The sequence below is a fragment of the Bos mutus genome, chromosome 20 (assembly GCF_027580195.1).
Source record: "Bos mutus isolate GX-2022 chromosome 20, NWIPB_WYAK_1.1, whole genome shotgun sequence".
NCBI lineage: Eukaryota > Metazoa > Chordata > Mammalia > Artiodactyla > Bovidae > Bos > Bos mutus.
Genome location: NC_091636.1, coordinates 13223754 through 13251444, shown reverse-complemented (window position 1 = coordinate 13251444; position 27691 = coordinate 13223754). Strand labels below are relative to the sequence as shown.

The following is a 27691-nucleotide window of genomic DNA, read 5'->3' as shown; positions in this document are numbered from 1 at the left end:
CTACTGTGGGCAGGTATCCCTTAGAAGAAATGGAGTAGCCATCATAGTCAACAAAACAGTCCGAATGCAGTACTTGGATGCAATCTCAAAAACGACGGAATGCTCTCTGTTTGTTTCCAAGGCAAACCATTCAATGTCATGGTGATCCAAGCCTATGCCCCGACCAGTAATGCTGAAGAAGTAAAGTTGAACAGATTTACGAAGACCTACAAGACCTTCTAGAACTAACACCCCAAAAAGATGTCTTTTTCATTATAGGGGACTGGAATGCAAAAGTAGGAAGTCAAGAAACACCTGGAGTAACAGGCAAATTTGGCTTTGGAATACAAAGTGAAGCAGGGCGAAGGCTAATAGGGTTTTTCCAGGAGAACACACTGGTCATAGCAAACACCGTCTTTCAACAACACAAGAGAAGACTCTACATATGGACATCACCAGATGGCCAACATTGAAATCAGATTGATGATATTCTTTGCAGCCAAAGATGGAGAAGCTCTATACAGTAGCAAAAACAAGACTGGCAGAGGACTGTGGCTCAGATCATGAACTCCTTATTGCCAAATTCAGGCTTAAATTGAAGAAAGTAGGGAAAACCACTAGACCATTCAGGTATGACCTTAATCAAATCCTTAATGATATACAGTGGAAGTGAGAAATAGATTTAAGGGGCTAGATCTGATAGACAGAGTGCCTGATGAACTATGGACGGAGGTTTGTGACATTGTACAGGAGACAGGGAGCAAGACCATCCCCAAGAAAAAGAAATGCAAAAAGGCAAAATGGCTGTCAGAGGAGGCCTTACAAATAGCTGTGAAAAGAAGAGAAGCAAAAAGCAGAGGAGAAAAGGAAAGATATACCTATTTGAATACCGAGTTCCAGAGAATAGCAAGGAGAGATAAGAAAGCTTTCCTCAGTGATCAATGCAAAGAAATAGAGGGAAACAATAGAATAGGAAAGACTAGAGATCTCTTCAAGAAAATTAGACATCCCAGTGGAACATTTCATGCAAAGATGGGCTCAATAAAGGATAGAGAAATGGTATGGACCTAACAGAAGCAGAAGATATTAAGAGGTGGCAAGAATACACAGAAGAAAAGATCTTCATGACCCAGATAATCATGATGGTGTGATCACTCACCTAAAGCCAGACATCCTGGAATGTGAAGTCAAGTGGACCTTACGAAGCATCACTAGGAACAAAGCTAGTTGAGGTGATAGAATTCTAGTTGAGCTATTTCAAATGCTAAAAGATGATGCTGTGAAAGTGCTGCACTCAGTATGTCAGCAAATTTGGAAAACTCAGCAGTGGCCGGTGACTGGAAAAGTTCAGTTTTCATTCCAGTCCCTAAGAAAGGCAATGCCAAAGAATTCTCAAAGTACCTCAAATTGAACTCATCTCACACATTAGTAAAGTAATGCTCAAAATTCTCCAAGCCAGGCTTCAGCAATACATGAACCATCAACTTCCTGATGTTCAAGCTGGATTTAGAAAAGGCAGAGGAACCAGAGATCAAATTGCCAACATCTGCTGGATCATCAAAAAAGCAAGAGAGTTCTAGAAAAACATCTATTTCTTCTTTATTGACTATGCCAAAGCCTTTGACTGTGTGGATCACAATAAACTGTGGAAAATTCTGAAAGAGATGGGAATACCTGACCTACCTCTTGAGAAACTTATATGCAGGTCAGGAAGCAACAGTTAGAACTGGACATGGAACAACAGACTGGTTCCAAATAGGAAAAGGAGTATGTCAAGGCTGTATATTGTTACCCTGCTTATTCAACTTCTATGAAGAGTACATCATGAGAAACTCTGGGCTGGAGGAAGCACAAGCTGGAATCAAGATTGCTGGGAGAAATATCAATAACTTCAGATATGCAGATGACACCATCCTTATGACAGAAAGTGAAGAACTAAAGAGCCTCTTGATGAAAGTGAAAGAGAAGAGTGAAAAAGTTGGCCTAAAGCTCAACATTCAGAAAACGAAGATCGTGGCATCTGGTCCCATCACTTCATGGCAAATAGATGGAGAAACAGTGGAAATAGTGGCAGATTTTATTTTTGGGGGGCTCCAAAATCAATGCAAATCCTGACTGCACCCATGAAATTAAAAGATGCTTACTCCTTGAAAGAAAAATTATGCCCAACATAGACAGCTTATTAAAAAGCAGAGACGTTACTTTGCCAACAAAGGTCTGTCTAGTTAAGGCTATGGTTTTTCCAGTAGTCATGTATGGATGTGAGAGTTGGACTATAAAGAAAGCTGAGCACCAAGGAATTGATGCTTTTGAACTATGGTGTTGGAGAAGACTCTTGAGAGTCCCTTGGACTGCAAGGAGATCCAACCAGTCCATCCTAAAGGAGATAAGTCCTGAATATTCATTGGAAGGACTGATGTTGTAACTGAAACTCCAATACTTTGGCCACCTGATGTGAAGAGCTGACTCATTTGAAAAGACCCTGATGCTTTGAAATATTGAAGTTGGGAGGAGAAGGGGATGACAGGATGAGATGGTTGGATGAAATCACTGACTCAGTGGGCATGAGTTTGAGTAAACTCTGTTAGTTGGTGATGGACAGGGAAGGCTGGTGTGCTGCAGTCCATGGGGTTGCAAAGAGTCAGACATGACTGAGCGACTGAACTGAACTGAGGTGGGCCCTGCTCATCAGATCAAGACCCAGTGTTCCCCACAGCCAGGCGCTCTCATCAGGAAGCTTGCACAAGCCTCTTAACCCCATCCAGAAGGCAGAAAGAAGCAAGAACTATAATGCCATGGATTCCAGAATGAAAACCACAAGCATAGGAAGCTAACCAAAATGTTCACATGGCTCACAGGTTGGGTAACTCAATGAAGCTCTGAGTCATGCTGTTTGGGGGTCACCCAAGATGGATGAGTCATGGTGGAGAGTTGTGACAAAACATGGTCCACTAAAGAAGGGAATGGAAAACCACTTCAGTATTCTTGCCCTGAGAACCCCATAAACAGTATGAAAAGGTGAAAAGATATGACACTATAAGTTAGCGCGCCGCCCGGTCAGTAGGTGTCCAATATGCTACTGGGGAAAAGCTAAAGTATTTCTCCAGAAAGAATGAAGAAACTGGGCCAAAGCAGAAATGATGCTTGGTAGCAGATATGGTGGTGGTGAAAGTAGTCTGATTCTGTAAAGAACAATATTGCATGGGAAATGAAATGTTAGGTCAATGTGTCAAAGTAAGTTGGACATGGTCAAGTAAGTAGGAAGAGTGAGCATTGACATTTTAGGAGTTAGTTGAACTAAAATGGACTAAATGGGCATATTTAATTCAAATGACCAGTATATCTATTAATGTGGGCAAGAATCCCTTAGAAGTAATGTTAAAGCTCTCATAGTCAAGAAAAGAGTCTGAAACCCAGTACTTGGGTACAGTTTCAAAAATGACAGAATGGTCTCTCTTTGTTTCCAAGGCAAACCATTCAGCATCACAATAATCCAAGTCTCTGCCCTAACCACTAATGCCAAAGAAGCTGAAGTTGAATGGTTCTTTGAAAACCTACAAGACCTTCTACAACTAACACCAAAAAGTAATGTCCTTTCATTGTAGGGGATTGGAATGCAAAAGTAGGAGGTCAAGAGATACTTAGAGAATCAGGCAAGATTGGCCTTGGAGTACAAAATGAAGCAGGGGAGATGTTAACTGACTTTTGCCAAGAGAACACACTGGTCATAGCAAATACCCTCTTCCAATAGCACAAGGGATGACTCTGTACGTGGACATCATCGGATGTTCAATACTGAAACTAGATTGATTATATTCTTTGCAGCCAAAGTTGCAGAAACTCTATAGAGTCAGCAAAACAAGACTTGGAGCTGACTGTGCCTCAGATCATCAGTTCCCTATTGCAAAATTTAGACTTAAATTTAAGAAAGTAGGGAAAACCACTAGACCATTCATATATGACCTAAATCAAATCCCATGTGATTTTACAGTGGAGATGACAAGTGGATTCAGGGATTAGATCTGGTAGAGATGGAGGTTCATAACATTGTCCTGGAGGCAGTGACCCAACCATCCCACACGAAAAGAAATGCAAGAAGGCAAAGTGTTTGAGAAGGCCTTACAAATAGCTGAGAAGATAAGAGAAGTGAAAGACAAAGGAGAATGGGAAAAATATAACAATGGAATGCAGAGTTCCAGAGAATAGCAGGGAGAGACAAGAACATCTTCTTAGGTGAACATACAGAGCTATGGCTCAGAGGGTAAAACATCTGCCTGCAATGTTGGAGACCCGGTTCAATCCCCGGCTTGGGAAGATCCCTTGGAGAAGGAAATGGCAACCCACTCTAGTACTCTTGCCTGGAAAATCCCATGGACAGAGAAGCCTGGTAAGCTACAGTCCATGGGGTCACAAAAAGTTGGACACAACTGAGCGAATTCACTTCACTTCTTAAGTGAACAATGCAAAGAAATAGAGGAAAACCATAGAATGGGAAAGACTAGAAAACTCTTCAAGAAAATTGGAGTTACCAAGTGAACATTTAATGCAGAGATGGGCATGGTACAGGACCTAACAGAAGCAGAAGATATGAAGAAAAGGTGACAAGAATACACAGAAGAACTATACAAAAAGGTTTTAATGACTCAGATAACCACGATGATGTGGTCACTCACCTAGAGTCATACATCCTAGAGTGTGAAGTCAAGTGGGCCTTAGGAAGCATTACTGTCAACAAAGCTAGTGGAGGTGATGGAATTCTAGCTGAGCTATTTCAAATCCTAAAACATGATGTTGTTAAAGTGCTGCATTCAATATGCCAACAAATTTTGAAAACTCTCAGTGGCCACAGGACTGGGAAAGGTTAGTTTTCATTCCAATCCCAAAGAAAGAACAATGCCAAAGAATGTTCAAATTATAGTACAGTTCAGTTCAGTTCAGTTCAGTCGCTCAGTCATGTCCAACTCTTTGCGACCCCATGAATTGCAGCACCCCAGGCCTCCCTGTTCATCACCAACTCCCAGAGTTAACCCAGACTCACGTCCATCGAGTCAGTGATGCCATCCAGCCATCTCACCCTCTGTCATCCCCTTCTCCTCCTGCCCCCAATCCCTTCCAGCATCAGAGTCTTTTCCAATGAGTCAACTCTTCGCATGAGGTGACCAAAGTACTGGAGTTTCAGCTTTAGCATCAGTCCTTCCAAAGAAATCCCAGGGCTGATCTCCTTCAGAATAGACTGGTTGGATCTCCTTGCAGTCCAAGGGACTCTCAAGAGTCTTCTACAACACCACAGTTCAAAAGCATCAATTCTTTGGTGCTCAGCCTTCTTCACAGTCCAACTCTCACATCCATACATGACCACAGGAAAAACCATAGCCTTGACTAGACGGACCTTTGTTGGCAAAGTAATGTCTCTGCTTTTGAATATGCTATCTAGGTTGGTCATAACTTTCCTTCCAAGGAGTACGTGTCTTTTAATTTCATGGCTGCAGTCACCATCTGCAGTGATTTTGGAGCTCCAAAAAATAAAGTCTGCCACTGTTTCCACTATTTCCCCATCTATTTCCCATGAAGTGATGGGACCAGATGCCATGATATTCGTTTTCTGAAAGTTGAGCTTTAAGCCAACCTTTTCACTCCCCACTTTCACTTTCATCAAGAGGCTTTTTAGTTCCTCTTCACTTTGTGCCATAAGGGTGGTGTCATCTGCATATCTGAAGTTATTGATATTTCTTCCGGCAATCTTGATTCCAGCTTGTGCTTCATCCAGCCCAGTGTTTTTCATGATGTACTCTTCATAGAAGTTAAATAAGCAGAGTGACAATATACAGCCTTGACGTACTCCTTTTCCTATTTGGAACCAGTCTGTTGTTCCATGTCCAGTTCTAACTGTTGCTTCCTGACCAGCATACATGTTTCTCAAGAGGCAGGTCAGGTGGTCTGGTATTCCCATCTCTTGAAGAATTTTCCACAGTTTCTTGTGATCCACACAGTCAAAGGATTTGGCATAGTCAATTATAGTACAACTGCACTCATTTCATATGCTAGCAAAGTAATGCTCCAAATCCTTCAAGCTATACTTCAACAGTTCATGAACTGAGAACTTCCAGATAATGCAAGCTGGATTTAGAAAAGTCAGAGAAACCAGAGATCAAATTGCCAACATCAGTTAGGTCATAGAAAAAGCAAGGGAATTCCAAGTCTTATTTCTGCTTCATTGACTACATTAAAGCATTGGACTGTGTGGATCACAACAAACTGTGGAAAATTCTTCAAGAGATGCAAATACCAGACCATCTTAGCTGCCTCCTGAGAAACCTGTATGCAGGCGAAGAAGCAACAGTTAGAACCCGTCCCGGAACAAAAGACTGGTTCAAAATTGGGAAAGGAGTACGTCAAGGCTGTTACCCTGCTTATTTAACTTCTTTGTGCAGTACATCATGAGAAATGCCAGGCTGGATGAATCACAAACTAGAACCAAGATTGCCAAGAGAAATATCAACAACCTCAGATATACAAATGATACCACTCTAAACAGCAGAAAGCAAAGAGGAACCAATGAGTTGCTAAATGAAGGTTAAAGAGGAGTATGAAAAATCTGGCTTAAAACTCAACATTCAAAAAACAAAAATCTTGTTATCCAGTCCTGTCACTTCATGGCAAATGGATGGGGAAAAGGTGAAAACAGTGACAGATTTTATTTTCTTGGACTCCAGAATAACTGTGGACTGTATCAGCAGCCATGAAATTAAATACACATGCTCCTTAGAAGAAAAGCTATGAAACATCTGGACAGCATATTAAAAAGCAGAGACATCACTTTGCTGATGAAGGTACCCATAGTTAAAGCTGTGATTTTTCTAGTAGTCATGTATGGATGTGAGAGTTGGACCATAAAGAAGGCTGAGCACTGAAGAATTGATGCTTTTGAATTGTGGTGCTAGAGAAGACTGTTGAGTGTCCCTTGGACTGCAAGGATACCAGTCAAAGGTAAAGGAAATTAACCGTAAATATTCATTGGAAGGACTGATGCTGAAGCTGAAGCTCCAGTACTTTGGCCATCTGATGTGATGAGTCGACTTATTGAAAAAAAACCCTGATTCTGGGAAAGATTGAGGGCAGGAGGAGAAGGGGGTGACAGAGAATGAGATGGTTGGATGGAATCATCAACTTGATGGACATGAGTTTGATTGAACCAACACCAGAAGGCAGTGAATGACAGCAAAGCCTGATGCACCACAGTCAACAGAATCGCAAAGAACGGGACATGACTTAGCAACTGAACAACAATAACAACAGTCTATAATTATTGAAACCTATATGTGATCCTAGACCCTGTGTTTTCTTAAATTATTGAGACCTCAGAGAATTTTTGTTTATATATAATAGCTTATGTGCATGTATTGATACTTATATATTTCAATACTTATTAGGTACTGGAAAAGGTCAGTTTTCATCCCAATCCCAAAGAAAGGCAATGCCAAAGAATGCTCAAACTACCGCACAATTGCACTCATCTCACACGCTAGTAAAGTAATACTTAAAATTCTCTAAGCCAGGCTTCAGCAATACGTGAACCATGAACTTCCAGATGTTTAAGCTGGTTTTAGAAAAGGTAGAGAACCAGAGATCAAATTGCCAACATCCGATGGATCATCGAAAAAGCAAGAGAGTTCCAGAAAAACATCTATTTCTGCTTTATTGACTATGCCAAAACCTTTGATTGTGTGGATCACAATAAACTGGAAAATTCTGAAAGAGATGGGAATACCAGACCACCTGACCTGCCTCTTGAGAAACGTGTATGCAGGTCAGGAAGCAACAGTTAGAACTAGACATGGAACAACAGACTGGTTCCAAATAGGAAAAGGAGTATGTCAAGGCTGTATATTGTCACCTTGCTTATTTAACTTATGTGCAGAGTACATCATGAGAAACGCTGGGCTGGATGAAGCACAAGCTGGAATCAAAATTGCCGGGACTAATATCAATAACCTCAGATATGCAGATGACACTACCCTTATGGAAGAAAGTGAAGAAGAACTAAAGAGCCTCTTGATGAAAGTGGAGAGTGAAAAAGTTGGCTTAAAGCTCAACATTCAGAAAACCAAGATCATGGCATCCGGTCCCATCACTTCATGGCAGATATGGGGAAACAGTGGAAGCAGTGTCAGACTTTATTTTTCTGGGCCCCAAAATCCCTGCAGATGGTGATTGCAGCCATGAAATTAAATGATGCTTACTCCTTGGAAGGAAAGTTATGGCCAACCTAGACAGCATATTAGAAAGCACAGACATTACTTTGCCAGCAAAAGTCTAGTCAAGTCTATGGTTTTTCCAGTAGTCATGTAAGGATGTGAGAGTTGGACTATAAAGAATACTGAGCACCAAAGAATTGATACTTTTGAACTGTGGCATTGGAGAAGACTCTTAAGAGTCCCTTGGACTGCAAGGAGATCCAACCACTTCATCCTAAAGGAAATCAGTCCTAAATATGCATTGAAGGACTGATGTTGAAGCTGAAACTCTAATACTTTGGCCACCTGATATGAAGAACTGACTTACTTGAAAAGGCCCTGATGTTCGGGAAAGATTGAAGGTGGGAGGAGAAGGGGAAGACAGAGGATGAGATGGTTGAATGGCATTAGCAACTCAACTGACATGAGTTTGAGTAAACTTTGGGAGTTGGTGATGCACAAGGAGGCCTGGGGTGCTGCAGTCCATGGGGTTGCAAAGAGTCAGACACAACTGAGCGAATGAACTGACTCTCTACGTTTTCACATTTTATTCTTTAACTCAAACAAAAAAAGTTTCACTTTGTATTTTTTAATCATCATTTGCAATGTGGTATCTGAAAAATTCACCTCTGTGAATGTTTTGTATTCAGTTATGTTACATCCATTGATCAGTCTTGTGCTTTGAGTGTGTTTTTTTTACCTATGCATGATTTTGTACATTGTACATTTTTCATTTGGGAAATATTGATTAATAAGTTAGGTAGATCTTTCAGATGTTGACACATTTTATTACAAATATCTGTCTGTTAATACCATTATCAATCTTATCATTGAGTGGCTGTCAAGATCTCTCTGACACAAAACCTTTTCCAAAATCCTTGTTTTGGCTTGAGAACAGATTTTACCACTCACAGCAAATAGTGTCAGTTGTTTTTCTTCAAGTTTCAAGTTTACAGAGTCATTTTTGAGAAAATGTCTATCAGATACTCAAGACTGAATGTAATCATAATTTTTCAGTTGAAACTTCAAGTAAAAATGTGGTTCCAGGAAATTATGAACAACTAGTTTAGCTCACCGGAGAAGGCGATGGCACCCCACTCCAGTACTCTTGCCTGGGAAATCCCGTGGATGGAGGACCCTGGTAAGCTACAGTCCATGGGGTCGCTAAGAGTCAGACACGACTGAGCGACTTCACTTTCACTTTTCACTTTCATGCATTGGAGAAGGAAATGGCAACCCACTCCAGTGTTCTTGCCTGGAGAATCCCAGGGACGGGGGAGCCTGGTGGGCTGCCGTCTATGGGGTCTCACAGAGTCGGACACGACTGAAGCGACTTAGCAGCAGCAGCAGCAGCAGTTGAGCTCACAGTTCAGTTGCACCAGTGTTTATCCTGCAAACAACCACGTGCTTTAGTGTGTAGCAAAAATGCTTTTTGTCTGCTTCTCATTTTCTTTTTTTTTTTTAAACTGGCATTTTTAAGAGCTAATGTGATAAAACTAAGACTTTTCACTGCTTTATTTAGTTCATTCTTAAGTGAAATTCATGCCACCCCACCCCCACCCCTACATGGCGGTCAAGGGTACAGTGACTACTCGTTTACAGCCAGTGCCTCTGATCATGATAGGATGCCTGCAGGTTTATTCACCTTTGTTTTGCACCATTAGTGAAAATGTCAATGTGGTGAAAATAGCAAATAACATCTTGTAATTATTAAAAGAATGTTGTTCCCTGAGCCTATAGAAAATATCTTGAGGAATGGCTACTTCTTCAGCTAGAAAATATATGATTGTTGAGTAAATCAAGTCTTGGTTATTTATTTACACATAATAATGAATCGGGGGGGGGGGGGCTTCTGCTCCTGAGGAAACAGCTAGTCAAATGGCCTAAACTGACATTTATATGCTATTTTGGGAGGTAGCTAAAGGAAGCTTTGTTGGTGTCCCCTATCACCCCATTTCCATGAGCACCAGACTGATTTTTCAACAGCTTAAACCTCCTGGAATTCTTTGTCTGGGAATGTTCTCTGGCTCCTGGAGCCTGGTCTGCCTGAGTGCCCTGGGCAAAGCCAAATAAATTAAAATAATATAGAAAATTCAGTTATTCAGTTGCACTAGCTACATTTCAACGGCTCAGTAGCCACATGTAGCTAGCCTAACCCTAGCCTCTTAATTTAATATGAGGGAACTGAGCTTTTTTGTGGGGGAGGGGATGCTACAAATAACAAAATTGTCTTCTAAAATTGGCTTGAATAATTGGCGTTTAGTGTGCCCAAAGAATGAGTCCTCACAATTTAGCGGATAGGTTCTGCTGCTACGCACTGTTCTCAAAGATCCAGGCTCTTTCTGTCTTCCCATTCTGACATCTTCAAAATAGTGGTATGTGTCCTTCAAAGCTGTTAGAAGACTAGCAGTGTTCAAAGCATCACCTGACTGCCTAATGAAATCTAAACACTGGAAGAAAGAGGCAGCTCTCTTTGGGCATCATTCTTGTTGTTGAGGAGCAAAATCTTTCCAGAAGCTCCAAGCAGACTTTTGTTGAGTCCCATTTCACCAGAACTGACTCATATGCCCACGTGGCCAGAGAGAGGCTGGGAGTACCAGTCCCTGGTGTTTTTAACCTCTATAATGATAGAATGGCTCTGCTGGAATGTGAGTGCTATGAAGACGGACAGTCTGGTCTGGTTTTGTTTCCTTCTGTGTCCCCAGCTGCTGCTGCTAAGTCAGCACCTAAGTTAGTATCTGATGCTGAGTAGATATCTCTCGTTTTTGTCGTTCCGTTGTTAAGTCGTGTTATGCTGCAGCATGCCAGGCTTCCCTGTCCTTTACTCTCTCCCGGAGTTTGCTCAAACTCATGTCCTTTTAGTTGGTGATGCCATCTAACCATCTCATCCTCTTGTCTCCTTCTCCTCCTGCCCTCAGTCTTCGCCAGCATCAGGGTCTTTTCCAGTGAGTCAGCTCTTTGCATCAGATGGCCAAAGTATTGGAGCTTCAGCTTCAGCATCAGTCCTTCCAATGAATATTTATGATTGATATCTTTTAGCGAAATTAATGGAACAAGTCTGTGATGTGCCATAGAAATGAACCTGCCATGGAGGACTTTATGCTCCCGTCTTCTCTCTCTTGTTGTGATGCCGTGAACCAGGCTGTTGTGATCGATTGCTCTCAGAATTAACTGTTAGGTGGTATCCGACTTGGGTAATGAGAGTATTTGGCAACATCTTCCACCCAATCCCTCTACTGCTTAAACCACTCATTTGGTTTTTAATTTAAAAGAAGAAAATATAGATCAGGTTTAAGTTTAGTATTTATCCTTTTTATATAACAATTGTAATTTCAGGGACACAGAGCAAGCAGTTTCCACTCATTAAAATAAGAGTGGGCTCTAACTGCTGTTGGATACTATGTCCTGTGTGTATTACCCTGTGTAGATTTGGTTTGTGAGTTAGAAAGGCTGAGATGCGGGCATCAAACAGGTGTTCTGAATTTCCCCAGTTAGGCTCACATCTCAAAGCACTTGGCAGCTGGGTGGATGACAACATCCATTTCTTACTTGAATCTGGTAACTGAACTGAGGCCACTCGGCTGGACTAACCAGCTGTATCCCACCCATCGCCCTGTGCTGGTTTCCCTGGCCCTGATCTGTATTGAAGCTGCTGCTGACTGAAGCTATTGTGTGGAAGGCTGAAATGAAACTTAGAATTCCAAGCTCAGAGCTTGTGATGAAAGTCAGAAATGCTAAGATTGAGCAGATGTGGCTTAAAGATGAAAGAAAAAAGTCTTTCAGTTTTAATAATAATGTATTCATATATTATGTCATACACAGGGCATTTTTTAAAGTTGTGGTATTTGTCTTTGGATTTGTTTCATCTACCAGGACAGCCTTAGGATTGTCATTTAATGTCACTAGGTGACTTGCTGCTGCTGCTAAGTTGCTTCAGTCGTGTCCGACTCTGTGCGACCCCATAGATGGCAGCCCACGAGGCTCCCCCGTCCCCGGGATTCTCCAGGCAAGAACACTGGAGTGGGTTGCCATTGCCTTCTCCAATGCATCATGAAAGTGAAAAGTGAAAGTGAAGTCGCTGAGTCTTGTCCGACTCTTAGCGACCCCATGGGCTTCGGCCCACCAGGCTCCTCCATCCATGGGATTTTCCAGGCATTTACTGGAGTGGGGTGCCATTGCCTTCTCTGACTAGGTGACTTATGTGCTCCTAAATGTGCCAGATGAAAATACTTCACAAGTTGGTGTTCTGGTATGTTCCATGTATTTCTACTGGACAAGTTCCATTAAAACATGCATCTGGTTTTCTTTTTGTTGTACTTGACTCCCTGAAGTGAAAGTGAAAGTTGCTCAGTCCAGTCGTGTCCAACTCTTTGTGACCCCATGGACTATACAGTCCAGGCCAGAATACTGGAGTGGGGAGCCATTCCCTTCTCCAGGGGATCTTCCCAACCCAGGGATCGAACCCAGGTCTTCCACATTTCGGGCAGATTCTTTACCAGCTAAGCCACCAGGGAAGCCCAAGAATACTGGAGTGGGTAGCCTATCCCTTCTTCAGCGGATCTTCCTGACTCAGGAATCAAACCCAGGAACCTGATCCAGGAATTCGCATTGCAGACAGATTCTTTACCAGCTGAACTACCAGGGAAGCCCTTGGCTCTCTGGATACCCTCCAATTGTATGGCCATGTTTTCTTCCTCTCATACAGTTACAGGCCTCATTTGTAATCAAGATTACTTTACAAGCTTTGAGAGTTTGAGCTAAGAGGAATAATGGCTTTCTAAATACTTCTTATAGGTTCTAGCTCAGTGACTTGTATAGAATAGGCACTTAATAATACTATTCGTTCAATTAATTGGTTGGGAAATGTTCTTGGACAGGTTCCCACTCTGAGCATTAATATGTATAAGCACGGAGGTACCTTTTATTCTAACAGGTTCCCTTCCCCTTTCCCACCCTGCCTTAGCTTATGTGGTAGTAGAGTTCTTTATTTGGCTTTGTCACTTCTGTAGTCAATGATCCTTCTATTTCAATCACACCAGACCTAAATATATTCCTAGTTGTTTAGCCTTGGACATATTATAAAACCAGACACATTTTATTGATAAAATGAGAGTGATAAAAACACCTACCTCGTAAGACTATCATGGCTAGTGAATTAATACATGTAAACATTTTGTACAACCAACTGTTATTTCAGAACTGTAGTTGGTCAACCTCAGCTGTTGGTTGGCTTTAGATACAAAAGTTTGGTGAAATCAATGAAAGCATTCTGTGAGCACTAATGAGCTCTATGGAACTTGTGACAAGGTATGTTGCATATGTTCTTATTATATTAAAATTGTGTACTACACATCATTTTTGTTGGTAAAATTTATAAAAAGCTTGTGTATGGATACATGTGCACACAGCATTTTTGTTGTTTTAGACATTTACCACCAGGTAATACTGTCTCTACTTTTGTTCTTCAAGCTTATGGATGTTCCTCTCTCATATGGATAATGTCTGGATGTAGCCTATAGCAGATGCTGTTGATATCCTACCCAGATCTCCTTTATTGGGCCAGTGCCTCCATCTCCCAGCTGCTGCGGGTATTGGCTGCTAATGACTCACACCTGTACCCTTCTCCAGAGGCCTGCCCTTGGCTGACAGTAATTGCCTCAACGAAATATATTGGGGAGATTATGAGATCATGCCCCACCACCCTCTCTGTTCCCTAGAGATGGCTCATAGCCAACGACTATTCAGGGGTGAAACAGCCCAGCCCCCTTGCCATTTGGACTGGGTGACTTCCGCAGTTCAGTCCACACTCTAGAACGCCTCACTGGATCAGGCTGAGGCTAGATTTCTGAAACCATATCTTTGCATGGTCCCTTTCTGCTTTCACTCCAGTTTCTCCTGACAGAACTCTGCATATACTCAAGTGTGTAAGAGACACATCTCAGGCTCTGCACATAGGGAACTTGACCTAAGATATTGCTAATTTCAGTGCCACTGTTGTTTTCTTAGTTCTACCATCACTTATGAAACTAATTCCCTTTATTAAATAATCTGTAGCATAAATTGAAAGTGAAGGAGGAGAGTGAAAAAGTTGGCTTAAAGCTCAACATTCAGAAAATGAAGATCATGGCATCTGGTCCCATCACTTCATGGCAAATAGATGGGGAAACAGTGGAAACAGTGTCAGACTTTATTTTTCTGGGCTCCAAAATCACTGCAGATGGTGATTGCAGCCATGAAATTAAAAGACGCTTACTCCTTGGAAGGAAGGTTATGACCAACCTAGATAGCATATTAAAAAGCAGAGACATTAGTCAAGTCAAGTCAAGACATTAGTCTGTCTAGTCAAGTCTATGGTTTTTCCAGTAGTCATGTATGGATATGAGAGTTGAACGGTGAACAAAGCTGAGTGCCGAAGAATTGATGCTTTTGAACTGTGATGTTAGAGAAGACTTTTGAGAGTCCCTTGGACTGCAAGGAGATCCAACCAGTCCATCCTAAAGGAAATCAGTCCTGGGTGTTCATTGGAAGGACTGATGTTGAAGCTGAAGCTCCAATACTTTGGCCACCTCATGCAAAGAGTTAATTCATTGGAAAAGACCCTGATGCTGGGAAGGATTGGGGGCAGGAGGAGAAGGGGACGACAGAGGATGAGATGGCTGGATGGCATCACTGACTCAATAGACATGGGTTTGGGTGAACTCCGGGAGTTGGTGATGGACAGGGAGGCCTGGTGTGCTGCGACTCATGGGGTTGCAAAGAGTTGGACATGACTGAGCAACTGAATTGAACTGAGCATAAATTTCCTCTCCTTGTTTTGTTTTCTTGGTTGGACCATGTCTGATAGGCATCAACCCTGCTTGTATCCTCTATCTTTGCATATTTAAGGTTCAGTTCAGTTCTGTTCAGTCTCTTAGTCCTAGCTCTTTGCAATCGCATGGACTGCAGCACACCAGGCTTCCCTGTTCAATACCAACTCCCAGACCTTTCTCAAACTCTACGGAGTCACCATCTGCAGTCACTTTGGAGCCCAAGAAAATAAAGTCTGTCACTGTTTTCATTGTATTCCCATCTATTTGCCATGAAGTGATGGCACCAGATACCATAATCTTAGTTTTTTGAATGTTGAGTTTTAAGCCAACGTTTTCTCTCTCCTCTTTCACTTTCACCAAATGCTCTTTAGTTCCTCTTCACTTTCTGCCATAAAGATGGTGTAACCTGCATATCTGAGGTTATTGATATTTCTCCCTGCAGTCTGGATTCCATGTCCAGTTCTAACTATTGCTTCTTGACCTGCATACTGATTTCTCAGGAGGCAGGTAAGGTGGTTTGCTATTCCCTTCTCTTGAAGAATTTTCCATAGTTTGTTGTGATCCACACAGTCAAAGGCTTTGGTGTAGTCCATGAAGCAGATATTTTTCTGGAATTCTCTTGCTTTTCCTATGATGCATTGGATGTTGGCAATTTGATCTCTGGTTCCTCTGCCTTTTTGAAATCCAGTTGATGTACTGTTGAAGCCTAGCTTGGAGAATTTTGAGCATTACTTTGCTAGCCTGTGTCATGAGTACAATTGTGGTAGTTTGAACATTCTTTGGCTTGCCTTTCTTTGGGATTGGAATGAAAACTGACCTTTCCAAGCTTGTGGCCACTTTTGGGTTTTCTAAATTTGCTGATATATTGAGTCAGTGCTTGTACAGCATCATCTTTTAGGATTTGAAATAGCTCAGCTGAAATTCCATCACCTCCACTAGCTTTGTTTGTAGTGATGCTTCCTAAGGGCCACTTGACTTCACACTCCAGAATGTCTGGCTCTAGGTGACTGATCACACCATCATGGGTATCTGGGTCATTAAGATCTTTTTTGTATAGTCTTCTGTGTATTCTTGCCACCTCTTCTTAATATCTTCAGCTTCTGTTAGGTGATACCGTTTCTGTTCTTTATTGCACCCATCTTTGCATGAAATGTTCCTTGGTATCTCTAATTTTCTTGAAAAGATCTCTAGTCTAGATATTTAAGGTTATTCAACATCAAATTCCCTTGATGTTAATGTTTACCTGGTTATTTTTATACAATATTATAATGAATACCCCAGATTTTAGAATCTCAAAATAAGTTTCAAAGCCTAATTCAATTATACCTCCCTTTTAAATTTTAAAATTTTAAATTCCACAGGCTCCTCTGTCCATGAAATTTTCCAGGCAAGAATACTGGAGTGGGTTGCAATTTCCTTTTAAATTTTGTTGTAAGAATTACCTGAGCTATTTTTTCAACAATACTTAGCTCTGTGCCTGGAATGTAGAAGTGGTTAATAAATGGTAGCCGTTTGATTGATATTACTCTTTTAAGAGACTTGCCCAGACTGAACAGATGACTCATCCCTTACTCCCAGAGAACCCTAATATGTCCCTTTATAATTTTTCCTCTTCTCAGTGTCATCCCATGGTAAATTGGCTCTCCAGCGGAAGGAAAGACCTGACAGATAGCTTTTCCTGATTTTTTCTTGGGGAAAATACTCCTACGCTGTCCATTTCCAAGCTACCAAAATGATTTCACTTAACACAGTTTGAGAAGAGACACACATTTTACTCTTGGCGGCCAGTACACACCAGTTCCAGTCTCTGCTCTGAATTCCTAACTCTGAGCACACTAGATCCATCACAGAAGCTAGATGTTCCATAGATGACTAAAATATAGTTTTTAACTAGTTATAACTTGATTATATGTATGAAATCGGTGAAATTCCTTGATACCAAATTTTTATTAAATAACCCATAACTTGTATTGGTTATATAATCCCCCTCTCCACCACCCCCCACACACACACATGCATGCTGCACACACACAAATTGCCCATGTTATTCATGAATCAAAGAAAAGGAATTATTCATCATTATTTTGTGGGAAATACCCACACCCTCCCTGAGCAAGTTGTCTACTTATTCAGACGCAGACCTCAAGTTTGTGATTTACTGTATACATCAGTGGAGCTTAGTCACTTCACATCTCTTGGCCCCAGTTTCCTCAGAGTTGGAAGCCTAATTATTATATAATTCCATTTCCTTCTTCCCTCATTTTCCTCATTCTTGTATCAAACTTTTAATTATAAATTATGCTAGATGTTTGAAACACAATAAGGAATAAGACTTGGCCCTGGCTGATGAGAATCTTACTGTCTTATTTTATTAATATCCATCCCACTGAGGCCATGAGTATGCGTGCATGCTCGGTCATATCTGACTCTTTGGGACTCTATGGACTGTAGCCCACCACGCTCTTCTGTCCATGGAATTTTCCAGGCAAGAATACTGGAGTGGGTTGCAATTTCCTTTTCCAGGGGATCTTCCTGACCCAGGGATCGAAACCCACGTCTCTTATGTCTTCTGCATTGACTGGCAGATTCTTGCCAAATGGAGTTATACAAATGTGCCAAAGGCCAAGATTTTACTTCATTAAGAGTTTAGCACTTTGGCACATAAGGTATTGTGCTAATAGCTTTCTGTTTAAATTAAACAAGGTTGCCCTGATCACTAAGTGGTTCTCTTACTGATGTTAATGGTATGGAGAGAACCCTTGGTGAACAGCTTTGTTATTCTGCTCTCTGAGTTAGCCTCAGACTCAGTTTATAGAGAGGGTAGTTTATTCGGGACTATTAAGCAAATCTGAAAACATTCTTTTGCGTTTAAGAAGTACTTAACCTGATTCTTTCTTCCATATTTTGATAAGAAAGGCATGAAGAATGACTCTTAAACTTCTGTGTTCTCCTTCAAGGCCATATCTAACCATTGGCTCTAATGCCTTTGTTCTCATCAAATGTGATCTCTGCACTTAATTTTCAAAGCAATGTTGGTGTCCAATAGGAAATTACTGTTGGGAACATTTTTCATGTTGCTGAAAGCTATTTTTAAAAAGAGAATTTGTTTTGTTTTTGACAGGGGCTGATAATATCCGGAAATACTGGAGCCGCTACTACCAAGGATCTCAAGGGGTAATATTTGTATTAGACAGTGCCTCTTCAGAAGATGATTTAGAGACTGCTAGAAATGAACTGCACTCAGCTCTTCAGCACCCACAATTATGCACTTTACCCTTTTTAATATTGGCCAATCATCAAGACAAGCCAGCTGCTCGATCAGTACAAGAGGTATGTCTCACGAAGGTAACAACTCTTGGTCTGACTGTTTGTTGCACTTGTGCTGCCATGCTGGAATCTGAAAAAATTCCTGTAATTAGAGATATGCTGGTTATACTGCTTCTCAACATGAAATTTTAGGTTATGAAAAAAGAAAGCCTGTATTAATCTTATGGAAAGTATTATTCATATACCTCTAACCCCACTTTGAGATCATAGGTGGTTTTTTTTTTAACCATTTAGCAAAAGTTAGAGGATTTATCTGAATATATTTCTCATCTATTTTTGAGCGCTAAAGGCCTGGTTATTTAACTTTTGTTTTTTTAGCCTACCAGCTTACTTTCTTCTTTTCAAGGCATGCATCATATGTATTACCATGCATCATTCGCCCTCAGATGTCACGTTGTTGTCCCCTGTAATGCCCACTGCTTACTAGAAGCAGTGGGTACTATTCTGTAATCAGCGAGGCTGAAAATTGATGTCTTATCTTGCAAGTTCCATGCTACCGAATACCTTTTAATATGGACCCATTCTTTATCTTCCATATTTAATTTCATTTCTTAGCTTGTATCTCTCCTATAAAAGCATGAGACTAATTCTGGGCAGATAACCACAGTCTCAGCAGAGTTTCTGATTCATGGTACTAGAGTAATAAGATACATGAATGGCTTTCAAAACTTAAATGATAGTGAAGTTGAACCTTAAGTACAGTGAAATCTAAACTTTTGATGTACTCCTTTTCACCGTAACTCTCGGGATGTTCTATCACCACCACCTCCCCCTACTTCAAAAGTTCTGTGCTTTTTTTTTTATTGACTTTAGAGTAATACAAGCCACACCGCCCTTTAGTCTGAAAAACAGATGAGGAGCCAAGGATATAACATGTTCTAACTCCAGACTCCTTCCCACTTTGTGTGGGACCTATTGGCAGATAGCTTTGTCCTTGTGCCTGCTTTCTTACCTGTGAAATGCAAATAATGTGATTCTTTTTTAATGTGAAGTGAGTGGGATTGATTTCCTAATTCACTTTGAAGTATACTGAGTGTAGGAGGTACCATATACAGAGTATTTTCATTTATTTTAGGAAAGTAGTAAAGAAGGCAGGGATTTCGTATTAAACAGAGCTTATATGTATCTTTAGTTGCCTTATTCAGCATTAAGTAGTGCTGAAATACCGTACAGATAATATTAAATGATTAAGATAAAAAAGAAAAATACAAATCTGTTCAAACAATCAACAATGTGCAGATCTTCAGCAATGTAGTTGTGGTGCCTTCCTGATTGCTTCTTAAGACCTCAGGTACATTTTTTTAACCTCTTAACACCAGTTTTTCTGTCTGTAAAATGGATGTAATAGTGTAATGATGGTTAGTTATAAATGTTAGATTAGTTTATAAGGTGATTTGCTAAAAAGGCATTGATATCCTTAGATTTACTATGGAAAATATATGAAAGTATTACAGAATATACATACACCATATAACATCCTGTGTGTATTAATAATACATGTTTAATAACATATTATGTGTAGTAATACACAGATGTATTTATACATGAATAAATACAGGTTATGATATGAAATAGATATTATATAACACTTCAAATCACTTTAAAGACATGTGCTATAGCTGAAAAGATTTTATTTTGCTTTTAAATTAGAAGCTGTTTATATGTTTCCATAGACATCAAAAAGTGAAGCTAATATGTTCCATAAACCTAACATATGACTCATAGTAATCCTCCATAGGAATTAAAGACTGCTACATTGAATAAAGGTAGCTTGTAACAATTAATTGCTTAAGAGTATGCCATGTGATTGTTGGCTGGCTGCCTCTTCTAGGAAGAGGACAGCTATCTAACGTCTGTCACTTCAAATTTTTGTTGAGACGAGACAGAACCGAGAATACACTCGCCTGACAATTCATTTTTTCAGTAAGAAGAGGTTATGAATGTAGGGTAATCATAGATATACTTTGAAAATTATTCTAAGCTTGTATATACTGGAGCATATGTGTCTTTGACTTTGCTTTTTATTCATATCCATTTTAAATGAATTTTCTACAAAATTTCCACTTGTGGTGGAATTTGCAAATGCCATTTTGAAGACTGCTCTAAGTAAAGCATTTCCCTGTGATTACACACACACATACTACACCAGGTGCATGTTTATGCTTTAGACTGCCCTAATTGAATTCATGGACAAATTCCATTGCAGATCTTGAACTTGAGACATAGTGAAGTACTCAAACTTACTTTGAATGTGAGAGAGAAAGAAATGGAAGCTTCCTGTTTTCCCCATTGCTTGTACGACAGAGGTTTCTCTGTGTAGTATTATGATGCTTTCCTGAAATACTCCTAGGAATGTTTTATGAATTAATACCTTTGTGTTAGCATAAAAATGGAATTATGAAATTAAATCTTAAAATTTTCATAAATAGTAACCTCAAAATTGTTGGGAGTAGGCATAAATAGAAGAGGAGAGAGAAGATTAAGAAGTAAGCAGAGTTACATGTTATTAGAAATGAGTTGAGAAGTGGTCATCTGTTTATTACTTCCTTTCCTGAGCCTAAAGGTATTACATGTCCTGTGCTTTGTTGTGTATAAACATTTCTATTCATTTCTACCTGCTAATTTGTGTGCACTAATTGCCAGATGCTAAAAAGATGATGTTTTACTCTGCAAAATACCTGTGTATTTTAGGTAAAATTCTGTTCTTTCAGGATCAGGGAAAATGCATTCAGTTTACCAAGAAGCACGGAACAGTACTTTGACACAGTTACAAAAAATGAGGCATACTTTCCTACTCTCATTGAAATTATTGCATTTTGTGCTTAATGTATTTGCAAAAAACTTGCAGTTATTTACCCTATATTTCCCTACTCTCATTGAAATTATTGCATTTTGTGCTTAATGTATTTGCAAAAAACTTGCAGTTATTTACCCTATCACTCAAGTAAAACTGTAAAAATTCATTTATCATTTAAGAAGAATATCAGTTTACTCTTGAGCTTAGAAACTGGTAGGAGCTGGTGAAAACCATAGGAGAAAACTGAATTATCACTAGGATTCCCACAGAGGGTGAAAATCCTCAGGAAGTTATATATTTAGTTCCTCCCTCTGCAGTGCAAGTTTTGCTAGGTTTGTATTGAGAACTAAGATAGGAACAATGGTTAAAATTATGGTGTAACCTACAGATAGAGAGCAACAGGCCCCATTATTTTGTTGCTTTTTTAGAAAGCAGGCGGAGTCTTGTGCATTGCATAGTTTTCCTTTCTGTAATATACCTACTTGGTAATGATCTGTGTTTAACTTACCAGAATTTTAAGATTTTATGCCTTGAGACTGGACAGTAGAGAAAAAATTTTTAAGCTTTTTTTTTTGGGGTAATAGCAAAACACTGGGAAAAAGGACACCCTTTACATACTTTCTGAAAGCCAAGCAGTTCTTGCAACAGATGTTTGTTGTATTCACTTTAGGGAGGTGTAGTTACCACAGTTTTCCAGAATTTACTCATATCAACTATTTTTCTCTGTAGAAAATATAATATAAAACTCTATAGTTATATCAAGTGGCCCATTTGATTCATTAGGGAAAATTCTGATCTAACTGAAACGATAAAGCTTTCTAAAACAAGAATCATCTTAAGGGTAAATAGGTTGATTTTTTAATTTGTATTGAATTGTAATTGTATCTAATTTGTTTTACAACTCCCATAGGAGAGCATACTTCAGTTCTGAAGTTATTTAATAGATCAGGAGGATTTTAGGAGAAGTTAAGTTGATAGAGTAGCCAATAAAAGTAATCCTGTTTTCTCTCTACACAGTTGATTCTTTTACCTCCCAGCTTTTTAAAATCCTATTTTCATTTTATTGGGCATTACAGTGTCTTAAAAATGACACATTTTGTCAACATGAAAGACATGGTTTATCTTTTCTGCAGTCTAATCTGATCTGATATTCTTTCATATCCTTAATCCAAAAGTACGTAACTTTTTCAGGAATAATACATCAAAAATACTGAATTAAATTTATATTAAAGAAAATATTAAAAAGTATGAAAACTAACACAACATTGTAAATGAACTGTGAAGTGAAGTGAAAGTTGCTCAGTCGTGTCCGACTCTTTGCAACCTCATGGACTCTATAGTCCATGGAATTCTCCAGGCCAGAATACTGGAGTGGGTAGCCTTTCCCTTCTCCAGGGGATCTTTGGAACCCAGGTCTCCCGTATGGCAGGCGGATTCTTTACCAGCTGAGGCACCAGAGAAGCCCAAGAATACTAGAGTGGGTAGCCTATTCCTTCTCCTGTGGATCTTCCCTACCCAAAAATCGAACCAGGGTCTCCTGCATTGCAGTTGGATTCTTTACCAGTGGAGCTATGAGGAAAGCCCAAAAATCAACTGTACTTCAGATTTTAAAAATTTTAAAAAGGATATACAAGTGTGAAGCATAGAAATTTGAAGTAGAATTATAAGGTTAGATCACTATTGGTTCCATGGCTCATTAATTGTAGCATAGGAATGTACAGCTTCTAAATTAAAATATCAGCAGTAAAGTTGAAATTTATGATTAGGCGTTTCTCAATTTTTGTTCAATTGTAATTTAGTGCATTATTGTGATGTACATGCTTCCCCCATGGCTCAGTGGTAAAGCATCTGCCTGTAATGCAGGAGACTCAGGGGATGCAGATTCAGTCTCTAGGTTGGAAAGATCTCCTCGAGGAGGAAATGGCAACCCACTCCAGTATTCTTGCCTGGAGAATTCCATGGACTGAGGAGCCTGGGCGGGGGTCTACAGTCCATGGGGTCACAAAGAGTCAGACACAACTGACCTTGCCCGCATGCACGATGTACATAGAATGTAAGAAGAATAGAAGAGTATTTGCAGGTATGTCTGTTTTCATTCCAATCCCAAAGAAAGGCAGTGCCAAAGAATATTCAGACTACTGCAAAATTGCACACATCTCACACACTAGCAAAGTAGTCTCAAAATTCTCCAAGCTAGGCTTCAACAGTACGTGAACCATGAACTTCCAGATGTTCAAGCTGGATTTCGAAAAGGCAGAGGAACCAGAAATCAAATTGCCAACATTTGCTGGATCATCGAAAAAGCAAAGCGAGTTCCCAAAAAACATCTTTTTCTGCTTTATTGACTATGCCAAAGCCTTTGACTGTGTGGATCACAACAAACTGTGGAAAATTTTTCAAGAGATGGGAATACCAGACCACCTGACCTACCTCTTGAGAAATCTGTATGGAGGTCAAGAAGCAACAGTTAGAACTGGACATGGAATAACACAGTGGTTCCAAATCAGGAAAGAAGTATGTCGAGGCTGTATATTGTCACCCTGCTTATTTAACTTATATGCAGAGTACATCATATGAAATGCTGGACTGGGTGAAACACAAGCTGGAATCAAGATTGCTGAGAGAAATATCAATAACCTCATATATCCAGATGACACGACCCTTATGGCAGAAAGTGAAGAAGTGCTAAAGAGCCTCTTGATGAAAGTGAAAGAGAAGAGTGGAAAATGTTGGCTTAAAACTCAACATTCAGAAAACTAACACCATGGCATCTGATCCCATCACTACATGGCAATGGAAACAGTGAGAGACTATTTTTTTGGGGGGGTTCCCAAATCACTGCAGATAGTAACTGCAGTGATGAAATTAAAAGATGTTTGCTCTTTGGAAGAAAAGCTAGTCAGCATATTAAAAAGCAGAAATATTACTTTGCCAACAAAGGTCCATCTAGTCAAAGCTATGGTTTTTTCAATAATCATGTATGGATGTGAGAGTTGGACTATAAAGAAAGCTGAGTATCGAAGAATTGATGCTTTTGAACTGTGGTGTTGGAGAAGACTCTTGAGAGTCCCTTGGGCAGCAAGGAGATCAAACCAGTCAATCCTAAAGGAAATCAGTCCTGAATATTCATTGGAAGGACTGATGTTGAAGCTGAAACTCCAATACTTTGGCCACCTGATACAAAGAATTGACTCATTGGAAAAGACCCTGATGCTGGGAAAGATTGAAGGTGGGAGGAGAAGGGGATGACAGAGGATGAGATGGTTGGATGGCATCACCAACTCGATGGACATGAGTTTGAGCAAGCTCCAGGAGTTGGTGATGGACAGGGAAGCCTGGTGTGCTGCAGTCCATGGGGTTACAAATAGTCTGACACGACTGAGCAACTGAACTGAACTGAACTGTAATGCTATAAACATTATACTTTTTTATGCTTTTTGGGGGCCCTGTTGTATATTAATGCAGTATGCAGGATCTTCATTGTGTCATGTGGTATCTTTCACTCTAGTTGTAGTGACTGGGCTTAGTTAACTAATACCATGTGGGATCTTAGTTCCCCTACCAGGGATTGAACTCATGTCCCTGTATTGCCCACCAGATTCTTAACTACTGGACCATCAGGGAATTCCCCTAGACCATGTTTTGATTATCAATATTCATCTTTTTTGGAGAAGGCAATGACAACCCACTCAGACACGACTGAGAGACTTCCTTTTCACTTTTCACTTTCAGGCATTGGAGAAGGAAATGGCAACCCACTCCAGTGTTCTTGCCTGGAGAATCCCAGGGACGGGGGAGCCTGGTGGGCTGCTGTCTATGGGGTCGCACAGAGTCGGACACGACTGAAGCGACTTAGCAGCAGCATTCATCTTTTTTGAATAGTACTTTCAGTATTTACCATGTCATGAATAGTTTATTTAGTTCTCACTTGTAGTCTAGACTTTTTCTGGAAGAGAGTGCTAGTATATGTTTTATATTACTTAACTATTACATTTAATTATAATTACTTCTTTTATATAGATCATTATTTCTACATTTTGTACATTTCCCTCTTCTTACAAAGGGTCAGAGAGAGTTTAGAAAGATTGAAGTTTTGGGGCACTGTTTGTAAATAATCTGCTAGTTTAAAATTTTTATATTTATGCTGTTTGACAGGAGAGCAGTTCTTTTTTGGTAGCTCTATGAAGTAATGAATATCATCTCTGATTTTGCATGACAGATCTTTTATTAGAAGTGCAAAGCAGTGTTTAAATCACATAAAACCCTAGCTTAATTTAATATTCCTTTCTGTGTATGGAGAGAAACGTGTGTGTCTCTACGTGTTTGTGGTATAATCATTGTAAAGTGTCATATACTTTAAATCTTAAGAGTCTTCCAAGTATCTTGACCTGCCTCTTGGCAGCATTTTAGAATACTGATTTGATTTCACATAGAACAGTGTACATACTTATTGTGTGAGCAGTTTGAAAACTCCCTTATGGGACATATATTTATCCTAAAATGATATGAGATCCATTTATTTTTCATCCATCTCTTACAGATGTACTCCATTCTGTTACAGTTTAATCTTGGGGAAAGGAGAGAGTTTGGAAGTCAGTTTTCCACTGAATGACTTGGTGATCCCTTGAAAATGTTTACTAACTTGCAAGAGAACCTGAATCACATTCATTTTAATAGTTTGTTACAAAAACGTCATTATTATAGAGCAGCTCTTGAAGACTGTTGAAATAGCCAGAATATTTTATTTAATCTACTTTCATGTGCTTTTTATATGCATTTCTCAAAAAAATTAATTTGTATATTTGATTTCATGAATTCTAAATCTAGCCACATTAATCTCACCATTCTAGGGAATTCTGTAGATCTGTATTTCTTGCACTCACAGCATAAATTTGAAAATATTCCCTGCCTGCTGAAAACAAAAGAAATTCCCGTTAAGAAATATGTTACATAAGAACATTACATAACAACAGCTATCAAAATTACTTAGTGGGATAACAAAGTAATACATTTGAAAATATAACAGTATATGCTCAAATAGAGTTCATTATGTTCTTTTATAAAACTCTCATTTCTTTCCACTTTCTTCCTTTATTCAGTCACCTGTATATCTTCATTTTATGTAAAGCGGCAAGTTTTGGAACTCAATTGTTACTTTCCTCAGCAGACATCTCCGTGCCCAGCTCTCTCACCTCCGCCTCTGGAGTGCTCTCCAGTTTCCTGGTTGTTTACATCCCCACTGCTCCTCCCTGCCTCCCTATTCCTCAACACAGACCAGAAAAGAGCAGACTTCCTATCTGTTTTTCACGATGCCTGTCTTAAAAGCCAGTGTCTCCTTCTAATTCCTTCTAGAATCAAATGAAACACCACAGATTTAATATGTTAATGTGCTTGAGAATTGTATTCTCTTTTTTTCTCTCTCTCATTTCAAACTACCACTTACTATTCCTGTTGCCCTAGGAAAATAACCTAAAGATTATGTGTCACAAGAACTTTTGCTGCATACCAGTGTCTGAGACAGATGTCCTCCTTGTGACTTCTCAAGGCATCCTGGGCTTATCCTAATCATAAAAATTAGAATTAATTGCTTGTTAACTTTTCTGTATACCCGTCAAGTTCGCAGGCTCCTTGCAGGACAGGATTTCTGGTTTATGTCTCTGTGCTCGGTCTATGTTGTTTGAATGAGTACTACCTCTGAGTCTTTCTGGATCAGCTTCCCTGTTGGCTTAATGCCATCAGCTTTGTCTAGATTCCCCTATTCTCCTTTTACTCAGTATGGCTCATCTATTTCCATCCTTGAATATAGAAATTTTCCTTTTCCTCTGCACTAAACCCTGACCTTTGAATATTGCTCATGAACCAGATCTTCTGTGAAACCTTACCACTCTGATCATGTTAATACTTTTCAAAAGCATCAATCTATTAACTACAATATTCACAAAAGTTTGAATTTTGTGTCCTTTTCGTGTCCTTTTATCTACTTCTCTTTATTTACTTTACTTGAGTACCTTGCTTACAACAGATTGTTTTTTCTTCCCAAGTCTCTCATAAAAAGTGAGGACATCTTGCCTGAATAATATTATTTTAATATGTTTTTAATTTATTGCCTGTCTTTTAACTGTATAGAGCTTATTTCACTTCCTAGCACCACAGACTATTTTTACTGCTTATATTTCTCATGTGGAGACTGGTACATGGTAAAGTTCTATGGGAACGTAATTGAGATGATTTTAAAGCAATGAGTTCAATTTAATAAAAAGAAATTTAACTTTGTAAATTAATAAAAGTATTTATTATATTTGTGAAACTTTAGAAGGATTTCTTAAATTCTTACATTTAACAGTTTTTCTTCCTATACATATTTAAATATTTTATAATAATGAATCATAACCAATATAGTTAGAGTTAGATTTTATCCTAACAGTATTATTTTACTTCTTTGTTATTTGAAGCAATATTATTTGGTTGGTTGTACTGGTGAATTTCACCCTTTATATCTGTATTTCAATTTTGTAGCTTGTAAAAATAAGTGTTTAGTTAACCCT

At 39.4% G+C, this 27691-nt stretch overlaps 1 protein-coding gene across 2 annotated transcripts in view; it reads left to right on the top strand.

Annotated features, from left to right (window-relative positions):
• Window positions 1-27691, top strand: part of ARL15 (ARF like GTPase 15) — a 470465-nt gene that overhangs the window by 222971 nt on the left and 219803 nt on the right. For both annotated transcript variants that reach the window (XM_005887367.2, XM_070357488.1), the window contains exon 4: window positions 18144-18352. In XM_005887367.2, coding sequence (XP_005887429.1) covers window positions 18144-18352 — 209 coding nt within the window. The remainder of the gene's footprint in view (window positions 1-18143; window positions 18353-27691) is intronic.